We start from the raw sequence: 23,389 nt of genomic DNA, 5'->3' as shown, positions 1-23,389 counted from the left end.
CAATGGTGCACAGACATCCCCTCAGCCCCCACACCTCCTCCAGGAAGCCCCTCCAGATTCACCTTCATTCTCGGGTATCACAGTCCAGTCCTTCTCCCATTGGGCTGGGGTGGCTTGTCTCATCGTGAGCTCCCCATGGGACCGTCCCCTTCTCTGGAGGAGCCTTCTCTTTCACCTTTGAGCTCCAGTGCCTGCATACAGTAGGTGCTCAGTCAATCAGTGTTTGTTGAATGACTGATGAGAACTCAGATCTCAGATGTGAGGGGTGTAATGGGCTGAATGGTGGCCCCCAGTAGACATATTTATGCCATGTCCTGGAGCCTGTGACTGTTACCTTATTTGGAAAAAGGGTCTTTGCAGATATAATTAAGGATCTTGACATGGGATCATCTTGGATTATCCGGGTGGGCCCTCCTGAAAAGAGAAGACAGAGGAGAAAGCTTGGGAAGATGATGCCGGCAGAGACGGCAGCGATGCAGTCACAAGCCAGGGAGTGCCTGAGCCCCCAGGAGCTGGAAGAGGCAGGAAGGATCCTCCCTCCATGGCGTCCAGAGGGAGCATGTCCCCATTTATACCTCGACCAGCTTCTGGCCTCCAAGACCGTAACAGAGTAACTTTCTGTTGTTCTAAGCCCGAGCCTGTGTTGGCAGCCTCAGGAGCCTAATACAGGGGAACAATCAAACGACGCTCCCTTTCCTTTCTTTTCTGGCGTCTGTGTTTTCATTCATTCATTCTCTCACACACTCACTCATTCAGGCACTGTCAGAATCCTTGTGGGGCCGGCGGCCCTGGGACATTGCAGCCTCTGAAAGGAGCCTGACTCAGGGTGAATCCCAGCCTTGTTGCTTGTCAGCTGTGATGCTGTGAGCCACGTGCTCCACCTGCCTGAGCCCAGTTCCTGCTTGGTGCGGGGTGGGAGTTGGGGGGAACAGTGGGGACACGCGCTTGGGAATCCACGTGACCTTATCCAGGCCGGGTTCTCAGCAGCACACTTAAGCAGCAGTGGCGTCAATGCCATCCGGGTCACTGTCCAGCCTCGAACTCCGGGACTGCAATCCCGGCTCCCTTTACTTGCCCCTGCTGAGAAGCCAGCCACCGACTCTGATGGTTGGGCATTCATGGAGCAGCCGTTGTGTGAGCCACAGAGGTTGGAACCTGCCAGCTCATCAGAAGGTGACAGGAGTCAGGGGGTTGAGACCGTTAGAAACCACATGAAAAAGAAGCCTTTGGGGATGATCTGGTGTGGGACAGATAAGGACTGATTAGATGCAGCGGGGGACTCTGGGCATTGAAAATGTTTAACTGAAAGCAGTGCTTCTCAACGAGGGGCCGAAACAGCAGCATTGGAGTCACCTGGGAACCCGTTAGAAAGGCAGGTGCCCCGGCCCCGCCCCAGAGCTACTCAGTCAGAAACACGGGTTGGGCCTGGTGGTCTGTTTGAACAAGCCCTCCGACGGATTCTGATGCAAACTGGCGTTTAAGAATGCGGGTGAGAAGGAGCCTGGGTTCCAGGAATAAACAGTCAAATTCCAGATCTGACCTGCATGTGCCAGCATTTTCCGGAATGGGGCCGTCTCGGATATTCTGCCCCCTTAGCTAACCACGTATCAGTTTGGAGAGATGTCTCACTACTCAAGCGTGGCCTAGGGACCAGCAGCCGCCGCCGCCTCCAAGCTTTCAACAAGCCCCGTGGGTGACTCGTGTGCATGGGATTAGTTCTCAGGCACACCTGCAGGAGTTGGGTGGCGGAGGTAAAGGAAGCCACCTTGGAGGCAGCACCTGCAGACGGTGGAGCCTGTTCTGCAGCTGAGGAGGTTGGGCTCAGTGCGCTTTTCACACCCCTTCCCTTGGGCTGGGGGCCTTGGAGAGGCATCTGAGGATGGAGGTGCTGCAGAAGCTGCCATGAGATCATGGTGCCTGCTCCCCTGCCCCATGTTGCTACTAGCTGAGCTCCCTGTCACCCTCCAGGGCAGCTGAGAAAGCTCCACCCCCGGGGCTGGGCCTGCAGGGGGCTGGAGAGAGGCGGGAGTCTTAAGCCTTCCTTGCTCAGGTCAGAAGTCTCAAAAGCTGCAAATTCTTGGGACCCATGGCCCTGACCACTTGTTGCTGTCCTCCTAGGTGTGGAGGGGCCTGACTCTGACACACACTAGCTAGGGCTCCTTTAATTAATGACTTACCCACCCCTCCAAACTAGAATCTTCCTTCTCCCACCCCTCTGGCCCCAGGAAATGCAGCTGAGCCACCTGGAGTGAGCCTGAGTCCCATCCCCAACAGCCAAGGACTGTCTGGCACCTTAAAGGTTGGAATTGGTGGTAAGGACCAGGGACTGGGGCTCTGTCTGTACAGAAGTTTGGCTGGAAGCAAAGGAGGTGGATGGGAATGTGGGGAGAGAGGATTGATGGGGATGAGGAAGGTTGGGGGTTTGGGAGAAGAGAGAGGGACGGGGGAAGGGGTGAGGTAGTTTTGGGGTCTAGTGGGAGGGCAGGAGTGAGAATAATGTAGGTAGGGAATGGGGGAGAGGAAGGGGGACCAGAAGTCACGGGCAGATGCATGCAGCACCCTTTGGAAAGGGGGAGCCGCCGCCAAGGAAGCGCGCAAGAGCGGCTCAGGGAGCTCTCACTGAGTTGGGGAGAGAAATAAGGATACCTAGAACTTAGGGAGGGAAGAAAGCATGAAGGTCATGCTTTCCACCGTTCTGCTGCCTCTAGCCATGGAGGGACAGACCCCAGGAAGCAGAGACCTTCCAGAAAAGTCTCACCCTGCCGCGGCCGCTGCCACTCTGTCCTCAATGGGTGCCGTCTTCATCCTCATGAAGTCCGCGCTGGGAGCTGGCCTGCTCAACTTCCCCTGGGCCTTCTCCAAAGCGGGCGGCGTGGTCCCTGCCTTCCTGGTGGAGCTGGTAAGTCCCCGGGAAGTGAGTCCAGGGGACGGGTACGAGGCGGCTTTGTTTTTTCTGGGTGGGTTCTCCGCATTGCTTCTGCGGAGTTGCGTGTCCTGTAAGCTGTAGTTTCGGGGTTTTAACTGCTATCCTGCTCAGCTAATGAGGGGAGAAGTTAATCCCACTGTAGCCCTGGGGCGAGAATACCCCTATGGGCCCCGGTGATGTCTGATACACAGCTCCTGGGATAGAGCTAGAAGCGTCACAGCTGTGAAGTGGACATTTCACCCGGGAAGGAGGCTCTCTGGGCACCCTGCCTGGTCAGCTGCTCTTTCTTGCCTGTTGGTCTCAGCTCAAAAACTAAAGCTGGGCCAGGCATGGTGGCTCACGCCTGTAATCACAGCCCTTTGGGAGGCCAAGGTGGACGGATCAGCTAAGCTCAGGAGTTCAAGACTAGGCTGGCCAACATGGTGAAACCCTGTCTCTACTGAAAATAAAAAAATTAGCCAGGTGTGGTGGTGGGCACCTATGATCCAAGCTACTCAGGAGGCTGAGTCAGGAGAATCGCTTGAACCTGGGAGGCAGAGGTTGCAGTGAGCTGAGATTGTGCCACTGCACTCCAGCCTGGGCGACAGAGTGAGACTCCGTCTCAAACAAAAACAAAGCTGGACTGCTGTGTGCAGATTGAGCCGTTAACTGGTGTGACACCTCCATACTCCCCACGCAGAGCCGGGCCAGCCTTGCTTGGTGTCGGATGTTCGGCTCTTCTGCCTGCCAGGTGCAGAGCCGGGATTCCCTTCTGGGGAAGCGCGGATGCCGCACTCTTTTTGCTGTGGGAGAGCCACTCATGAGCACAACTTTATTTTCTAAGATGCTTTTCCCCTGGCTGATGGAATGAATTGCTGCATTTTGTGGTGAGCTCTTTGGCGGGTTTTATCTCACATGTTTTATAGCAGCTGGTGGATAATGGCTGAGTTCCAACTGTGTGCCCTGAGGCTCTTCGTGTCTGTTTGGAAACTGCAGTGTCGGGTGTAACCCATGCCACCCCTGGCATTGGCGAGCGCCTGCCCCGTGCCTGGCCTGGGATGGACGAGGCAGTGCGGTCCCTGTCCTCATGGAACTTCGTTCTAACGGGAGGTCAGACAAGATGCATGTCATCAGCTTCAGATGGTGGATCATGTCGGGAGGGTCATGTGTCTCTGGGGATGGGGGGATGATACGACACAGTGTGGTCAGAAGCCTCTCGGAGGAGGTGACCTTTGCTCTGAGCCCCATTGGAAATGGTAAGAGCTTCCTGAGGTGCACGTGAGGGGGCGGCATGCCTGTGTTTGGACTAGTGCGTCAGGAAGGCTGCCCTTACGGCAATGAGGGAGAAACCGGATCTCAAGCCACAGAAGGCCCAGGGTGAGGCAGTCGGGGCTTGGGGGCAGGGTCGTGGCCAATCCCTGGGTAGCAGGAATGGCCATGAGCCAGAGAGGGGGATCCCTGCTCCATGAGCACCATGCAGGCATCTCCTGCAGATCTTGCTGAAATCAGATGCTGGCCCTGCAGGGCTGGATAGGCCTGAGACCGCGTTTGTGACTTGGCTCTGGGTGAACGGCTGTTTCGTTTTGCTTAGGATGAGCTCGAGATCCCTTTGCTCAGCAGACTTGAGAAGGGAACCCGGACATGAATAAGTGGAAACTCATGGCAGAGTAGAGGAGCCAGGCTGGCTGTTGACAAGCTCCCGCCACTCCAAGTTGTTCCTTCAGCCTCCAGGGCTGCCGGGGAGATGGAGGTGGGGCTGGGGTGATGTCACTGAACGACGGAAGATTTGGGGGAGGCTGCTTCCCTCCACTTAGCTTGTGAGGTTTCTGCATGGGGAGCATTTAAATGTGAAGTCAGTGGGCAGAGGTTGGAAGCCTGAGTCGTTAGGGTTGCAGGTTTAGTGACATTTGATGAAAACAGTCTAGGGCCATACCACCCTGAATGCACCTGATCTCATCTGATCTCAGACGCTAAGCAGGGTCAGGTTTAGCTTCGTACTTAGATGGGAGACATTTGATGAAAATGGACAAACCCCCTCTTGGGAGCTGTGGAGGGGCTGGGTCTGGCACGGTGGCCGGGGCTCCTTGCGGTTCTGCTGCCTGGAGGCTCAGTCCCTCTTGTGGTGACCGTATCCTCCAGGGATGGCTCACCAGTGAGGCTCCCTGCACCCACACCTTCCCCTGCCTCTTTTTTTTTTTTTCCTTTCTTTCTTTTTTGAGGGTCTCACTCTTGCCCAGGCTGGAGTGCAATGGTGTGATCTCGGCTCCCTGCAACCTCTGCCTCCCAGGTTCAAGCGATTCTCCTGCCTCAGCCTCCCTCTCAAGTAGCTGGGACTACAGGCACATGCTACTATGCCCGGCTAGTTTTTTGTGTTTTTAGTAGAGATAGGGTTTCACTGTGTTGGCCAGGATGGTCTCGATCTCCTGACCTCATGTGATCCACCGCCTCGGACTCCCAAAGTGCTGGGATTACAGGCATGAACCACTGCACCCGGCGCCCCTGCCTTTCAACCACAGATGTTTTCTGAGTGTCTGCGTTTGTCAGGTCCTTCTCTTGGGCAAAAGAGAAAAAAGGACACTGCCCAGTCTTCACGGAACTTAGAGCCTGCGTGAGAGGGCGTTGGAGAAATCCCTCAATATTTTAGAATTGGACGTGTCCGTTTCCTGGGACTGCTGTAACATTACCACAAAAAGGAGGGCTTAAAACACTGGAAACGTATTTTCTCACAGTTCTGGAGGTCAGGAGTCTGACATGAAGGTGTCAGCAGGGCCTCGCTCCCTCCAAAGGCTCTTCCAGCTGGTGGCTCCAGGTGCTCCTTGGCTTTGTGGCCGCATGACTCCAATCTCTGCCTCCTCCTCCTCTGTCTCTACAAGGACACACCTCATTGGGTTGAGGACCCACCAGATCCAAGATGACCTCACCTCAAGATCCTTTTTCTTTTTTTTTTTTTGAGACGGAGTCTTGCTCTGTCACCCAGGCTGGAGTGCAGTGGCCGGATCTCAGCTCACTGCAAGCTCCGCCTCCCGGGTTCACGCCATTCTCCTGCCTCAGCCTCCCGAGTAGCTGGGACTACAGGCACCTGCCACCTCGCCCGGCTAAGTTTTTTTTGCATTTTTTAGTAGAGACGGGGTTTCACTGTGTTAGCCAGGATAGTCTCGATCTCCTGACCTCGTGATCCGCCCGTCTCGGCCTCCCAAAGTGCTGGGATTACAGGGTTGAGCCACCGTGCCCGGCCAAGATCCTTAATGACATAGGCAGAACGGTTTTTCACTTAGGTTTTCCTTGTGGACATCTGCAAAAACTGTTTCCAATAAGCCACATTCACAGACTCGAGGGATTAGATGTGGAATGCTCGACCACCATGCTTGGCTAATTGTGATCTATTCAGACAATGGCCTGTCAGCAAAAAACAGAAGCAAGCTGCTTGTGCGCACGATACGGATCAATCACACACGCGTGGCGGAGTGGGAGGAGCTGGGAATTACGTAAAGGTGGAAAATACTAGACCAGTGGGGATGGGAAGGAGACAGGGGACTCGTGGGACCATCCAGGGTGTGGTGATGTTCTGCCTGTGGGTAGAGGTTTGGCTGGCACATGTGCATGGTACATCTTCCAGCAATACACTTAAGATTTTGTGCATTTTTATATGTAAATTTTCACCCCACAAGAGAAAAGGCCTGTGAACGAACAAACATCAAGCTCTAATGCTTGGTAGGCATGCCAGAGTATTCCACGGTACGTACACCGGGATCTGCAACTTGCTTCAAAATGCTAATCCATTAAGATGGATGGATGGCCGCACAGAGGCATGGGTAGAAGGGTAGAGAAGTCAAAGCAAGTACAGCAAGCTGTCATGGGGAAGTCGGGTGGTTGCCCACAGGGGGTGTTCACTGTAACATTCTTGCAACTTTCCTGTACATCTGAATTTTTTTTTTTTCTTTTTGAGACGGAGTCTCGCTGTGTCCCCACTTGCAGCTTGGCGCGATCTTGGCTCACTGCAACCTCCGCCTCTCAGGTTCAAGTGATTCTCCTGCCTCAGCCTCCCAAGTAGCTGGAATTACAGGCATGTGCCACCATGCCTGGCTAAGTTTTGTATTTTTAGTAGAGACGGGGTTTCACCACGTTGGCCAGACTGGTCTCAAACTCCCAACCTCAGGTGATCCGCCCGCCTTGGCCTCCTGAAGTGCTAAGATCACAGGCATGAGCCATAGCACCTGGCCTGAAAATTTTTTATAATTTTGGAAAAAGATTTTAAAAATACAAAAGGCCGGGCGTGGTGGCTCACACCTGTAATCCCAGCACTTTGGGAGGCCAAGGCGGGCGGATCATGAGGTCAGGAGATCGAGACCATCCTGGTTAACACTGTGAAACCCCGTCTCTACTAAAAAATACAAAAAATTAGCCAGGTGTGGTGGTGGGTGCCTGTAGTCCCAGCTACTCAGGAGGCTGAGGCAGGAGAATGGCTTGAACCCAGGAGGCGGAGCTTGCAGTGAGCCGAGATTGTGCCACTGCACTCCAGCCTGGGCGACCGAGTGAGACTCCGTCTCAAAAAATAATAATTAAAAATACAAAAAAAAATTAGCTGGGTGTAATGGCATATCCCAGCTACTCGGGAGACTGAGGCAGAATTGCTTGAACTTGGCAGGCAGAGGTTATAGTGAGCTGAGGTCATGCCATGGCACTCCAGCCTGGGTGACAGCTAGACTCCGTCTCCAAAATAAATAAATAAATTTAAGCTGAAATAGAGGGAACACCATTTCTTTTCTTTTCTTTTTTTTTTTGTTTTTTTAGAGGCAGAGTCTTTATCCCCCAGGCTGGAGTACAGTGGCACAATTTTGGCTCACTGCAACCTCTGCCTCCCAGATTCAAGCGATTCTGCTGCTTCAGCCTCATGAGTAGCTCGGACTGCAGGCACCACCTGCCACCATGCTCGGCTAATTTTTGTATTTTTAGTAGACAGGATTTCTCCATGTTGGCCAGGCTGGTCTCGAACTCCTGACCTCAGGTGATCCACCCACCTCTGCCTCTGAAAGTGCTGGGATTACAGGCATGAGCCGCTGTGCCCAGCCGGAACACCATTTCTGGAGCACTCATGTGCTGAGCCGAGTGTGTCACAGGCCTTGTTCGTCCTGTGTGTCACAGCAGCCCTGCAAGGGGGCAGTGCTACCCCCCTTTCACAAATGGAAAAGCAGAGGTTGCCAGCCTGCCTCATGCCACACAGCAGGTGAGCGGTGGTTAGAACCTGAGCCCAGCTGTGCCCGCTCCACCTCGTGTTCCAAGCCACCGTGCCTACTGCCTCTCTACCCACAGGCCAGGCAATTTCAGGAGAGTAATTTAAACTCTGGGTTTCTGATGTATCACTTGTCCGGCTGGGGCAGGATGGTCTCAGATTCCCAGGTTCACAGCCTAGAGCCAGTGAGGCTGCCAGAATCAGCCTGCTCTGCAGCTCTGATTTCAGGATGGATGGGGTGGGGGGTGGGGGTGCAGTGACACAGCTGGTAGAACGCCTCCCATGCTGGCAGCAGCCCTGGTGTCTGTGGACAAGAAGCCATGTGGAGAGAGTGCCTGAGGGGTGGTTGACTAGGGATGGGTGGGCTGTGGGCACACCCCAGTTCCAGGTCCTGTTCCGCAGGTCTCCTTGGTCTTCCTGGTCAGCGGGCTGGTCATCCTGGGCTATGCTGCTGCTGTCAGTGGCCAGGCCACCTACCAGGGCGTGGTCAGGGGGCTCTGTGGCCCTGCCATCGGGAAGCTGTGTGAGGCCTGCTTCCTTGTCAACCTGCTCATGATCTCCGTGGCCTTCCTCAGGGTGATCGGGGACCAGCTTGAGAAGCGTAAGTACTTCTGTGGGACTTGGGGTGGCCCAGGGTGCTGGACCTCTAATGACCTCTTGGGGTTTCCAGTTGATCAGCAGGACATGGGGCACTGGCCTGGGCCCTGAGGGACAGCAGAAGCTGAAACCACACTCTGGTTCCTAACATGGTGGGGAAGGGAGGCTCAGCATGGATAGTCACCAGTGGGGTGAGAGTCATGGGCACACAAGTGCATGAGAGAGGTTGTGGCTGCAGTTAGGATGTCCAGTGGAGATAAGTCGTTTCACAGATGAGGAAATGGAGCCACCAGTAAGCGGCTCCTTCTGAGAGAGAATCAGTAACACCTTTGACTTTGGGATGACTGTGGCTCTCAGCCCTCAAGCAGACTCAGCCTCTAGTTCCCGACTAAGATTTTCCCTCTAAGCACTGCTTTAGCTGCATCTTACCAACTTTGGGATGTCCTATTTTCATTTTCATTTGACTCATTTCTCATGAATGGAAAATGTAAAATATTGGCCAGTTTTCACTGTGGTCTCTTTGACTCGTGAGATGTTTAGAGCTGTGGTGTTTAATTGCCACCTGGGGAGTTTTTTTCGATTCCTTCATGGTTCCTACCTTAATTCGCATCATGGTCAGGGAATCTGTCATTTCTGTCTTTTGAGATCCACTGAGACTTGCTCTGTAGTCCAGCACATGGTCTGGCTGTCTTGGAGAACATTTTGTGTGCTCTTCAAAGAATGTGTACTCTGCAGTTGCTGGGCGCAGTGTGCTGGCAATGTCCATTAGGTCAAGGCGGTCAACAGCTGTGTTCAGATCTCCCATAGCAACCATATTAATCTTTAGTTCTGTTCCTAAGAAAAGGATGTTAAAGGATGTTAAAATTGCCAGCTGTAATTGCAGATTAGCCTGTTCTGTCAAGCTTCATGCTTCATGGTCTTTGAAACTCTATCCTTTTATTGTTATGAAGTATTCTTTATCTCTGGTATTAAATCTGTCTTCTCTACTATTAACGTAGCCACTCTAGCATCCTTAAGACTAGTGTTTGTATAGAAGTTAGTTCTCTTCTCATTCTTTTACTTAGAATCTAACTGTGACTTGGATTTTTGTTTGTTTTTTAACGTGTTTATAATTCCTTTTTGCAACACCAGCCTGAGAATGGCTTGGGATTTTAAAATGCATTTCTTGTAGGCAGCATATGGTAGGGTCTTGCCTTTTTATCCAGCTTGACAGTCTCAGTCTTCTGATTGGAATGTTCAGACTTCTAATTGGAGTGTGATTGTTGATAGGGTGACATTTAGTCTACCATTTTGCCATGTGTGTGTTCTGTGTGTCTCTTGATCCTTGAAGCAAAAGGCCCCTGACTGGGGAGGGGGGTTATTGAGATGGAAGGCTGCTGTGTCTTGGTAAACACTATCTTATACCAAAAAGAAGTGAGATTGGCATATCTGAACCTCTTAATGGGTAAGTGGGCACAAAAACATCCTGCTCACCAGTGGCAAGTAGAGTTCGTCTGCAGTTTCAACTCCAGTGAACTGGTAGTGTTGCTGTGTTAAGAGGGATTCTGAGCCTCACTGGGAACAGAGGCCCCTGACTAGTCAGAGGGCGGATGAGGATATGGGCCACCCCAGGTCTCGGTGGATTGACTGTGGTGGAGAGAGCGTTCTTGTGTATATCTGGTTAGTTATTTGAGGATGCCTCTCTGTAGGGAAGGCCAAGCTTCTGAGAGGGAGTGCTAGATAGAGGTTGGAGTGCTTGGGGGAGTCATGGCATGAGGTACAAATGGCCGTGTCTTTGGTGCCAGAGATCTCAAGCATCCAAGAACACTAGGTTTAGGAAGGAGCTGGTGTAGTCCTGCTGTTGGCCCCGAGGATCCTGGCTATGGGAGGTCCAGATGCAGACAAAAGGGCCTGCCGCATCACACGCTGCCTGGGTCTAAAACCCGCCCAGGATCTCGGTGCAGTCCTGGGGCATGTGCATTCCCTTGGCATCTTTGGCTGTCCCACGTGGATGCTGCTGTGACCACCTGCTTGTGGAACCTTCCCCTTCATCATTTTGTACACATGAGCTGTTCTCACATGCATTCATTTTTCACACGGCTCCCCTTGTTGAGTGACATCAAAGAAGCATATATGACACCTCAGTGCCAACGACCTCCGAAATGAATGAAGACATCTCAAGCTGCTCAGCCTCCCACCTCCAGTGGTCGCAGGGGCCACCTCACCTGCCCAGGTGGTTCCCAGTGGCTCCCACCTCCAGCCACCCTCCCACTCTCCTGTGCTTTCCCCTCCCCCATCTGTCTTGTCTCTTAGAGGGGTTCCAAATCATTCATCCCACTGTGGCAGAATAAAAATGGCCCCCGATTCTTTGGTATTCTTTCCATGGAGAGGTTAGTGGAGCTTGTGCCCCTTGCCTTTGAATTAGGTGTGCCTGTATGGCTTTGTCCAGCAGTGTGCGGTAAATGGGATGCTGCGCCAGTGCTGGACCTGGCCTTTAAGAGGACAGGCAGCTTCTGCCTCTGTCTCTGGGATCCCTCAGCTGCCAAGGAAGAAGTTGGAGGCACCTGCTAGAAGGCCCCTGTGGAGAGACTCCCAGACTTCAGGGAAGGCCCGGGTGTACCCACCAGGCACCAGGTGTTGGGGGGAGCCATCAAGGGCCCTCCAGACCAGCCCCACTGCCAGCCAGAGACCCCCAAGCAGCCCCAGCCAATCCTGTATGGAGAAGGATTGGCCAGCCAGGCCCTGAACTAATTCTCTACCTACAAGCTATGACTTGTTGTAATAAAGTGGTTCTAAGCCACTGCGTTTGGGGTCATGTGTTTTGCTGCCACCATGGGAACCTGCTATTCTGATGGACAGCAGCCTGGTGCTGCCTGCACAGTGACCAAAAATCTACTTCAGGCCCCCATTTGACCCCAGATACCGTTGAGTTCCTGAGCAAAACAAAAAGAGGCTTTCACCAGAATGTAAGGGGCATGAGGGCAGATGGCTTGTCAGGTCATCGCCGCATCTCGGGCCTTAGAGCAGTGCTGGCCTTGGGGAAGAAGCTCAGTGAATATTTGTTGAATTAATTCATGTGTCAGGTTTTGTTCCTGTGTGGGGCACGTGACCTGTCTCCATCTCACTTGTCATCCGATCCCTGGGCTCCTGGGGCTGACTGAGGGTGGATGTCCAACCCCACTCAGGGTTGAAGGGCCAGGCAGGAGCCAAGAACCCACGGCGTTTGTGCTCTGTGGCTCAGCTCTCCCTGTGTCTCTGGCAGTGTGTGACTCCCTCCTGTCTGGCACCCCGCCCGCCCCGCAGCCGTGGTACACAGACCAGCGCTTCACCCTGCCCCTGCTTTCCGCGCTGGTCATCCTGCCCCTATCCGCCCCACGGGAGATCGCCTTCCAGAAATATACAAGGTAAGGGCTGGGGACGCTGCTGCCCGGTGGGGGCCCCCACCTTGCTGAGTGTTTGTGTCAGGGTTTCTGTCCATCTGGGGTCAGAGGAGCTGGGGGATTGGCCTTCCCATTTGGAGAAGGGGAAAACAATATGAAATTATGCAAGTAAAATGTTTTCCCGATGGAAAATACAGACGAGCCAAAAAAAGAAAATGACTTGTAACAACATCAGTGTTACTCACGATTTCATTGTTGGACTTTTTGCACATGGGCTCAGAGAGACACCTCCCCACAACACACCTACCCGCACCTACCCGCGCGCCCCCCCCCCCCCCCCCCCCCCCCCCCCCCCCCCCCCCCCCCCCCCCCCGCCGCGTGCACACACTCCCTCGTTCACACACACACACACACACACACACACACACACACACACACACGGTTTTCTTTTTTTGGCTAAGGCTCTGTATACTTTTGAAGAAACAAAGCTTGGCAACAGTATCCATTCCCCTCTGCCGCCTGCCTTTCCCCTGTTGTGTATGAACAATAGACATTGTGTAGAAACAGCAGGCAGCAAACTGGAGCCTCCCCCAGGCTTCTACCCTGCAAGGCTCCCGTCCCACTTGGACCAAGCCAGGGGGGCTTGTCCCTTCTCAAGTGTGACCAAGCCTGCTGGCGTCCTGCCTTAGGTGTCAGGCTGAGTGGCTGATTAGCTTTTGTTGGTGGGAAGGAAACAATATTACAGCTGCCATCCCCAAGGGCGCTGGGTGCCATTGAGAATTCTACACATTTGGGCCCGGTGTCACGCCTGTAATTCCAACACTTTGGGAGGCTGAGGTGGGCAGATCACCTGAGGTCAGCAGTTTGAAACTAGCCTGACCAACATGGTGAAACTCCATCTCTACTGAAAATACAAAAATTGGCCCGGTGTCATGGTGCGTGCCTGTAGTCCCAGTTATTTGGGAGGCTGAGGCAGGAGAATTGCTTGAACCTGGGAGGCAGAGGTTGCACTGAGCCGAGATTGTGCCACTGCACTCCAGCCTGGGCGACAGGGTAAGACTCTGTCTCAAAACAACAACAAAAACCTCTATACGTTTGACCCCTGGACCCCAGACCAGCCCTGCCCCACGCGCACCCTGTACAGCTGAGGACAGGGAGGCAGAGATGGAGAGCTTGGCCAGCACCTCATTGTCAAGGGTGGAGCTGGGATTCAGATCCCGCCGTCTGTCCCCGTGCATCAACCGCACATGTCACCCACTGCGCAGTCCCTCACATGGTCACTGTGTGTTAGCATCCTAGGCACCCTGGCTGCCTGTTACCTGGCCCTGGTCATCACCGTGCAGTACTACCTCTGGCCCCAGGGCCTCGTGCGCGAGTCCCGTCCTTCACTGAGGTAAGTCTGAGGGAACAGCTTCCGGCAGCCTCTGTGGGGAGGCGTGGCAGGGGAGTCTTCAGGGGAGTCTCGGAGGAGGAGCCTCTCGTGGCTCACTGCAGAGCCTGGGCTCCTTCCATGCAGTTCTTTCCGTCTCTGATGCGGTGAAGGCAAGGGAGGGCCACTTTCCTTCTGCTGCAGGGACCTGGCTGTGGCTAGTGATGACTGGGACGGGCCAAGGGACGCAAAACCGCCAAAGGCTGCGGCAGCCAAGGGGTCATAGGCTGTTGCAGACTTGTCCCCACAGCGTGGAGGTACATAACCTGGCAGCCAGCCAGCCTCAAGTGCCGGCGCAGGGGAACAGTGAGGGGGCCGGTGTGGCCAAGCCAGCCAGAGCAAGGGCAGAGAGCGTGGGTGGGGATATCGTGTAGGGATTCAGAGCCACAGGAAGGAGTTTGGTTTTGCTCTGGATGAGTTGGGAGAGTTGGCAGCATTTTGAGTACAGCAGGGATGTGACGGGACCTGTTTTTAAAAATGGTCACTCTGGGCAGGGTGTCGTGGCTCGTACTTGTAATCCCAGCACTTTGCCAGGCTGAGGCAGGTGGATCACTTGAGGTCAGGAGTTCAAAACCAACCTTGCCAACATGGTGAAACCTTGTCTCTACTTAAAAATACAAAACGTAGCCAGGTGTGGTGGCGCGCACCTGTAATCTCAGCTGCTCAGGAGGCTGAGGCAGGAGAATTGCTTGAACCGGGAGGCAGAGTTTGCAGCGAGTCAAGATCATACCACTGCACTCCAGCCTGGGCAACAGAGCAAGACTCTGTCTCAAAAAAAAAAAAAAAAAAAAAAAAAAAAAAAAACTCACACTGGCTGTTCTGTCGTCTTTGGGAACCAGGGGCAGCAGCAGAGACCAAGTAGGAGGCCCCTGCCTAGATCCCAGGTCCCAGACCTGGTGGCTTCAGAGGAGGCCGTGAGGAAGAGTCAGACTCTGGATATGCTTGAGATCAGATTTCCCAGTGGCAGGGCTGGCTTGTGGGTGTGGGACCCCTGCAGTCACCCAGTCCCCGTGCTCAGTGTAACCCTCTGCTGTTGCCGTCTTAAAATTCTTAATCATTGTCCAACAAAGGTCCCCACACGTTCCTTTTGCACCTGGCCCTGTGAATTCTGTAGCCAGTGCTGCGAGTGGGTTGGACGGTGAGCAAGAGAGAGAAGAAAGTCAAGGTAACTTGGAGCTCTCCGCTTGAACAATGGGAAGGATGGAGATGCCGTTTCCCGGATTAGAGAGGACTGACAAGGGCGGGTTCCTGGGAGCAGCTCAGGCTGGAACAGTCAAGGTGGAGCCGACCTTGAGACGTCTAAGAGGGAAGTCAAGCAGCTGGGCAGGTCTGTGTGTCTGAAGTTCAGGGAGAGAGGTCCAGGCTGGCAGCAGAAACGTGGCTGACATTGGCCCAGAGACGGCGTTCAAGGCTGTGAGTGCTGAGATCCGTACACTGAGCTGGTGGTACTTTAGCACAGACAGGTCGGGGGGATGAGGAGGCCCTGGTAAAAACAGGAGGTGGTGAGTTAGGATATGTGAGTGTCCAAGGGCTGCTGTGACAAGTGACCACATACTCTGTGGCTTAAAATAACAGAAATTTCCCTCACTTCTGGTGCCTAGAAGTCCAGAATCAAAGTGTGGCCATGCTCCCTCTGAAGGCTCCAGAAGCGGATCTTTCCTGCCTCTTCCCAGTTCTGGGGGCAGCGATCTGTGTTCGTTGGCTGATAGACGCATCACTGGGTCTCAGCCTTCATCCTCACACTGTGTTTTCTCTGTGTATTTGTTTTCCCTTCCAATTGGGGCGGCAGGCATTGGATTCAGGCCCACCCTAATCCAACATGACCTCATCTTACTTTCAATAATTACACCTAGAAAGCCTGTCAAAGGAAGCTGGGAACCAGGCGGGGATCCCAAGAGGCTGGACCTGGAGGTTTTCTCCCCATGCAGACCTCTGTCCTCTAAGGTGGCTTGGACGGAGCTCAAACCATCCTTGTGCTATTTGGGATCATTGTGTGGATGCTGTGGGTGCCCCCCCATTACCAAACCGCACTGGGAGCCAGCAGCCTTCAAGAAGGAAGTTGGGAGTTCCTATTGCTGTTTCCCTGCCCGAATTCTGCCCACATGGAAAATGTCATGTTACCAAATGTCAGCAAAGACGTATTTAGAAAGTGTAGCATTTAGCCAGCATCCTTTTCCATTCCCAAAAGCCTGGTCACGGACACAGTCATTAAAAATACAACTTGCAGCCATGCTCTGTTACATTTTCCCAGCATCCTTTAAAATTCACCCTTGCAGCCGCAGGTTGTTCCAGGTGTGACCCTTCTTTAATAAACTCCTGTTCTTGTCTGTTTACAGCCCTGCCTCCTGGACCTCTGTGTTCAGTGTCTTCCCCACCATCTGCTTCGGGTTTCAGGTAATTTGAGCATCTGTGTTGAAGACTGTGGCATTTGCAGAGGCTGTGGGTGACTCTCTGCTCCATCGGGAAACCTTGGTTTCTCTGTTAGGGAGGCGTTTGAGGACTTCTAGAATACAGTGGGCTCTCTGCTGCCAACTTGTGGTCTCCAGGCTGTCTTTCGAGACCACGAGAGTGGGTTGGTGTCTGGGTTCAGGGAGGTGGGAATTGCCTTGAACTTGGGAATCCAGCCCCCACTGATGGCCAAAAGCAGCACCATGTTTATTGGGTCTCGGGTAGAGTGTGGGGACCTGGGACCTGTCCCTTCCTCTGCAGAACCCCCACAGGGCTGTAATCAGACCTGAGGCCTGGAGGCCTAGAGCTTTCTACTTAACTCTGGCAGGACAGTTTTACCCAGGTGGAGTCTGCCCAGGGCCTTGGGCAGGAAAGATCCTGCCTCCTGAGGGGTACAGGGTAGAGGAGCTGGAAGGTGTACAGGTAGCTGATTAGAGAGGGGGAGGGGACAGAAATACAGAATTTTTAATAGAATATCATGGGAGGGAGGACGAGGCTGTATATGTAGAATCCTGGCAGAGGGGTAGAGTCAGAGATGTCTGCTCAAGGTGGTAGGGTCTGAAAGGGATCTTGAAGGATATATGGGCAGCAGCCAGGTGACTGGGAGTGCACCCCAGGTAGAGAGGACAGCACAGGTGGGCCGCCGATGTGAGCCGGCCCCAGGCACAGCTGGAGAAAGATGTGCAGAGGACTCTGTGGCATGGTGCTAGGGGAAAGGTGGCCAGGGATGGGGGGACGGCAGGGAGGCGGCGGGCCTGGGCTCAGTCCCCTGCTTCTGGGCTGTCATGGGTACCCCTAGCCCTCCTAGTAGGTGGCAGCAGACACTGTTCTTCCATTGTTTCCTCAAGCAATCTGCCCACCTCGGCCTCCCAGAGCGCTAAGATTATAGGCGTGAGCCACCGTGCCTGGCCATGTTGCTTATTTTAGGGAAGATTTACCTCTATCTCCTAAAAACAACCACCTGTCCACTGCCTACTACCAGCACCAACAAAACCATTCCAAAGTGAAATCAAGTCCACAGGGAGATGCGCCCAGGGTTTACCACTGGATCTCAGCTTTGTAGCCATTGAGCTCTTCTCTTCCCTTGACCATCAGTGAGCTCTGCTTCTGTTCCTCATCTTGCCTTTTCTTTGAGAACCCTTTTCAGGAAAGAAAAAAATCCTGAAAGATTTCCATTTCTCTTCCACATAATAAGTCGGCGTACTGCTTCAGGGCCTCAGCAAGCCACTTCCGTGGATTTCTCACATTGCTTCTTGCATGCCCAATATTTTGAAAGATCTAAAGAACTGATTTTGCTGTCAACTGTTTGTCTGGACTGGGTTTAACAACCCCTCTCTGTGCCCAAGCGCCATATGGTGCGGCAGACCCACGCTGGGGCCGCCTCCCCGATGCTGGCAAGCGGTGCCCCTCACCTTTGCCTCCAGCCCTCATCCGATTCTCCTAGCAACCAGGCCTGGGCTGCGTCTCCAGGGACACGAGATGCTGAGATGAAGAGCGGGGAAGGATGAGAATTGAAGGAGTTGGGAGTAGGGGCTCAGGCTAGAGGTGGGGACTGCCAGGATCTGAAGCGGGGGAGAATAAATGTAGGTGAAGGTGCTGGGAAAAGGGGGTGAGGCTGGAGAGGGCTGCAGGGAAGGGATGGTCACATACTGTCATCAGGAACTCTGACCTGACTCAAACACAGCGTCCCCGCCCAAACACATTTGGCAATGGGGCACCCCTGCCCCAGGCCTGTCCAGTCTGTGAGAGGGACTCAGGAGCAGAGGGGTCGTGTCCACCCCCAGCCAGTGCGGCTATGCCAGGATTTCTGGTGGTTTTTTTTTTTCTTTTGTGACAGACTCTCGCTCTGTTGCCCAGGCTGGAGTGCAGTGGCGCGATCTTGACTCACTGCAACCTCCGCCTCCTGGGTTAAAGTGATTCTCCTGCCTCAGCCTCTTGAGTAGCTGGAACTACAGGCACCTGCCACCATGCCCAGCTAATTTTTGTATTTTTAGTAGAGATGGGGTTTCACCACTTTGGCCAGGCTGGTCTCGATCTCTTGACCTTGTGATCCACCCACCTCAGCCTCCTAAAGTGCTGGGATTACAGGCGTGAACCACTGCCCGGCTGGTTTTTGTGGTCTTAAAAAACATTTTTGTTAAGATAGAATGCACATACCATGCCATTCACTTTTCTGAAGTGTACAACGTAATGGATTTTAGTATATTCAGAGCTGTGCCACCATCACAGTCAGTTGAGAACCTTTCTGTTGCTCCCAGAGGAAACCCATCGCCGTCAGTCGCTCTCCATTCTCCACCCCTGCCCGCAGCTTTTGTGCTTCCTGTCTCTCTGGATTTGCCTACGATGGCCCTCTCCTAGGAATGGAATCCCACTGTGGCCTTTAATGACAGGCTTCCCTCCCCCACCGTGTTGGTGAGATTCATCCATGTTGTAGCCACCCTATGTGTGGTCAAATAATGTTCCGTTGTGTGGATAAGCTGTGCTTTATCCCTGTGTCCTTTGATGGACATCTGGGTGGGGTCCACTTTTTGGCCACTGTGTCGTCTTGCCATCTCTTTCCATCACCGAGCAATGAGTGCCTGCACACTGCCACCACCTCCTGGGTGCCACCCGCCCTCAGCAGGCCTGCTCTGCTTCCCCTTATAAAACCAGTAGAGGCCGGGCGCGGTGGCTCATGCCTGGAATCCCAGGACTTTAAGAGGCTGAGGCTGGTGGATCACCTGAGGTCAGGCGTTCAGGACCAGCCTGGCCAACATGGTGAAACCCCATCTGAACAAAAAATACAAAAATTAGCTGGGCATGCTGGCGCGGGCCTGTAATCCCAGCTACTTGGGAGGCTGAATCAGAATCCTTTGAACCCAGGAGGTGGAGGTTGCAGTGAGCCAAGATCATGCCACTGCACTCCAGCCTGGGCTACAGAGCAAGACTGTCTCAAATAAAAAACAACAAAAAACACCAGTAGAAACCCAACTGGGGAGTCAATGGGGAGAAAAGGAGGCACCTCCTGCCCACCAGCCTGTCGGGCACTACTGACTGTCTTCTCTCTTATACTGGACTCAGCTGTGCCTCTATATGCAGAGCTGCGGTTCCGGGACCCCCTACCTTGGGGCACCTAGGTGTCCTGAAGGCAGAGCCTGCGATGGGGCTGAGGTGCTGGCGCCCCTTTAGGAACAGGAAAGGGGCATCACGGAGGTCCCCATTGTGGGCACTGGGGCTCCAGGTCCACAGGGCTGACCTGAGTGTGTGGGGTGAACCCCACAAGTGCCGTGGGGTGCAGGAGGCAGAGGGTTGATCCGCAGAGTCCCAGAGGTGTCGAGTCCCCACTGCTGGTGGAACCCTCCCGTAGGTCAGGGAAACCTGGGGGCAGAAAGCAGGGGTGCATGGCGCCTGAGGTCAGTGGAAGGGGTGTGCTCAGTGGGGGCTGGAAGCCAGAGGGAGGAGGCCACTGTGCCCTCCTACATCTACAGAATGTGTCCTGGGAGTGGGAGGATGGCTGTGCTGGGCTTGTTTCCTTGGCTTTGCTCACTTGCACCAAGTGGGAATCATGAGTGACAGAGAGCAGGGCTGGGTGGAGGGAGGCCTGGTGGCTACTGGGTGGGTTCACGGGATGGGTAGGTGGGTAACCCCTGGAGTGTTCATTCAGCTGGGTGCAGGCTCCGATCCTGGCCCAAGTTCAGAGCCCTGAGCAAGGCAGACGTGGTCGTTGTCGTGTGGTTGAGAGATGCTGAGCAGACAAAATGAAAAGCCTGCTTATGTTGAAGACACGGGCCGTGTGAGAGAGGAAACCAGCCCACTCGGGAGGACTCCGCGGGAGGGTGTGGAGGAGCTGGCTGGACCAGGAGAAAATCCTGCCAGAGGGACCAGCACAGGCAAAGGCCCTGAGGCAGGGAGGGGAGACCCAGCCAATCTGAGCTCCTTGTATAGGATCCTTGCAGGGTGGGCAGGAGCGAGGCCTCGGCATGTTTGGTTTTAACCAGGAGTGAGTGAGTGGGTGTAATGGTGGGAACCAGCCCTGGGAGCCTGGGAAGAACGCCGAACCCACCAGTGTGTCTGGACGGAGCAGCACCTCCCTGCCCCTCGTGTCTGGACAGAGCAGCACCTCCCTGCCCCTCGTGTCTGGACAGAGCAGAGCCTCCCCGCGCAGCCCTGGCTGTACATCAGTGTTCCCTTGGCTGTTCATGAATCACCAGTGTCCACAACCCACCCAAAGAAATGAATCCACGTGACTCATGGGCTCTTGGCATTGACTGTGTATGTTGTGCATTAAACAAAAATTATTGCGCTGGGATTGGTGGCTCACGCCTGTAATCCCAGCACTTTGGGAGGCTGAGGTGGGAGGATCACTTGAGGTCAGGAGTATGAGATCAGCCTGGACAACATGGTGAAACCCTGTCTCTACCAAAAATATAAAAACTTAGCTGGGCTGAGGCAGGAGAGTCTTTTGAGGACTCAGTAGGCGGAGGTTGCGGTGAGCCAAGATAGCACCACTTCATTCCATTCTGGGTGACAGAGTGAGACTCTGCCTCCCAGGCTCCAGCTACTCTCCTGCCTTAGCCTCCCAAATAGCTGGGATTACAGGCGTGTGCCACCACACCTAATTTTTATACTTTTAGTAGAGATGGGATTTCACCTTGTTGGACAGGCTGGTTTCCAAATCCAGATCTCAGGTGATCCACCCACCTTGGCATATCCAAAGTGCTGAGATTACAGGCATGAGCTACCGCTCCCTCCTGAATTTAAAATTCTTATCCCTGTTGGGCATGGTGGCTCACACCTGAAATCTCAGCACTTAGGGAGGCCAAGGCAGGAGGGTTGCTTGAGCTCAGGAGTTTGAGACCAGCCTGGGCAATGCAGTAAGAACCCATCTCTACCAAAAAAAATTCTAACCCCAATATGGCATGTTACATATACAGTATGTAGATTCTAAGTATGTGTGCACCCACGTGACATGGTCAAGCCCCCACGACCCCCTTCATGACCTTTTCTAGTCACTAGCACCCACCCTACCCAAACCACCATCCTGCCTTCTAGCACGGGTTCATGTGGGTTGGTTATACCCCCAGGGAACATTTGGCCATGTCTGGAGACATTTTGGGTTGTCACAACTTGGGGGAGGGGGGCTGCTACTGGCATCTAGTAGGTCCCGGCCAGGGACACTGCACAACATCCCCCCGCCCCAAGCATCACACAGGGCGGCTGCCAGGAGTTATCCCACACTGGACATCAATTGTGCCAAGGCTGAGAAACCCTGGTGTAGAATCGTTCATCTTGTAACTTGAACTTTGCATCCATTAACAGAAACATTCTCTGCTGTCTGGCTGCTTTTTCTTGTGAGACAGAGTCTCTGTCTTTCAGGCTGGAGTGCAGTGGCACGATCTTGGCTCACTGCAACCTCTGCCTCCCAGATTCCCGCAATTCACCCGCCTCAGCCTCCCGAGTAGCTGGGATTACAGGTGCTCACCACCATGCCCGGCTTAATTTTTGTACTTTTAGAGATGGAGTTTTGCCATGTTGGCCAGGCTGGTCTCGAACTCCTGACCTCAAGTGATCTGCCCCCTTTGGCCTCCCAAAGTGCTGGGATGACAGGTGTGAGCCACCGCGCCCAGCCCCTATCTGGCTTCTTGTGTTCAACGTTCTGTCTGCGAGATTCTTCTGTGTTGAGGTGCACGGTTCTTTGTCAGAGCCATGTCATGCTCTGTATGTTAGCATCCTGCCACTGATTTACGCCCTCTGCTCTTGGTGGGCACGTGGGTTGTGTCTGTTGGGAATAACGCTCAAAATCTTAACGAAATTGAACACTTAAAGGATTCTTAGCAAAGTGATTTTACTTTTGTGCAGAGGGCCAATTGCCATGAGAGCACACCTGAACAAAGGGGTACGAGGGCCTTTCTTCCTGACGCAAGTCCTGCCCCTGTACGCTTTTCCCACTGGCTGGGGTTGAGCCGCACAATCTAAACCAGTCTCGGTTGGTTAGACATTGGAACTTTTTTGAGATAAGGCGGGCAGGTAAGGAGGAGAGGGGAAAGGGGAAGGGGTGTTTGTAATGAGCTAGAGAGCTAGTTTTTTTTTTTTAAAGAAAAAGGAATGTGAACTGGTATTGATAACACCTGGTACTGTGGCGTGTTTGGACATGTAACAAAGGTAGGAAGAAAAAAAGGGAAAAGGGGTGGGGGTGTACTGTGAATTAAAGAATAAAGGATTGATCAGGCTATTTGAAGAGAAACCTCATCCTATCCCACATTTCCCACCTTTTGGATATGAGTGCTTTTTCGCATCTCTGGTTCCGGGGGATGCCAGCGTCCTGCTGAGCCGCCCTCTGTCTTGCAGTGTCACGAAGCTGCTGTCTCCATCTACTGTAGCATGCACAAGCGGAGCCTCTCCCACTGGGCCCTGGTCTCCGTGCTGTCCTTGCTGGCCTGCTGCCTCATCTATTCACTGACGGGTAAGGCCCTTCCCAGACACCCCTGCAGAGGGTGGGGAGTAACAGTGAGAATCTCTCTAGAGAGTTTGCCATGTGCTGGGCCCAATACTCCACGTTTTGAGCCCCTGGACTCATTTAATCCTTAGTGTCCATAGGAAAGGGCCCCATTTCATAGATGAGGAAGCCGAGGCTCAGAGGCCCTCCAGAACTTGTTCAGGGTTTCACAGTTAGATGTGCAAAGCTGAGAACTGAACTCCAGCCTAGCCATCTCCACAGCCCCTGCTCTTACACACCACACCACAGCCCTGCTGCCTGCTGTTCAAAGGACATTGACTGCTGTCGGTCATTACATTGTAACATCTGGATGGTGGTTTACAAAACGTTTGTGGGTACAGTGGACTCAGGTGCTCACAAACTGTGTGTGGGAGGCAGAGGGTCTTTAAAGGTGAGGAAAGTGTGGCTCAGAGAGGGGCTGTGACACCCAAGATCATACAGTGCGTCGGAAGCACAGACCCAGGTCTCTGGCACGGCTGGCTTCTGGTTGGCCCCTTCACTCCAGTCTTTTTTTCATTCACATCGTATCCTCCAATCTAGGAAGCTCTTGGGCTGCAGTGGGTCTGTCAGGCAGCCTTGGACTCCTGTGTGCTATGGTTTGAATATTTATCCTCTTTAAAACTCACGTTGACATTTAATCCCCGATGTGGTAGCGTTGCGAGGTGGGGCCTTCAAGAGGGGATTGGGGCATGAGGCCTCTGCCCTCATGAGCAGATTAATCTATTCATGGATTAATGGATTAATAGGTTATCATGGGAGTGGGGCTGGTGGCTTTGTAAGAAAAGGAAGAGAGTCCTGGGCTCACACGCTCAGCCCCCTCGCCATGTGACACCCTGCGTGCCACTTCAGGGCTCTGCAAAGTCCCCCCCAGCAAGAAGGCTCTCACCAGATGCAGCCTCTTCATCCTGGACTTCTCATAACTGAGAATCCTGGACTTCTCATATGG

At 53.6% G+C, this 23,389-nt stretch overlaps 1 protein-coding gene across 1 annotated transcript in view; it reads left to right on the top strand.

Moving 5' to 3' along the window:
• Window positions 1-2,710: 2,710 nt before the first annotated feature.
• SLC38A8 (solute carrier family 38 member 8) overlaps window positions 2,711-23,389 on the top strand; it is a 32,962-nt gene continuing 12,283 nt past the window's right edge. The window contains exons 1-6 of the mRNA XM_025371197.1: window positions 2,711-2,899; window positions 8,538-8,736; window positions 11,974-12,115; window positions 13,383-13,484; window positions 15,857-15,914; window positions 22,296-22,410. Coding sequence (XP_025226982.1) covers window positions 2,711-2,899; window positions 8,538-8,736; window positions 11,974-12,115; window positions 13,383-13,484; window positions 15,857-15,914; window positions 22,296-22,410 — 805 coding nt within the window. The remainder of the gene's footprint in view (window positions 2,900-8,537; window positions 8,737-11,973; window positions 12,116-13,382; window positions 13,485-15,856; window positions 15,915-22,295; window positions 22,411-23,389) is intronic.

The sequence above is a fragment of the Theropithecus gelada genome, chromosome 20 (assembly GCF_003255815.1).
Source record: "Theropithecus gelada isolate Dixy chromosome 20, Tgel_1.0, whole genome shotgun sequence".
Lineage (NCBI taxonomy): Eukaryota > Metazoa > Chordata > Mammalia > Primates > Cercopithecidae > Theropithecus > Theropithecus gelada.
This window is presented reverse-complemented; position numbering and strand designations above follow the sequence as displayed.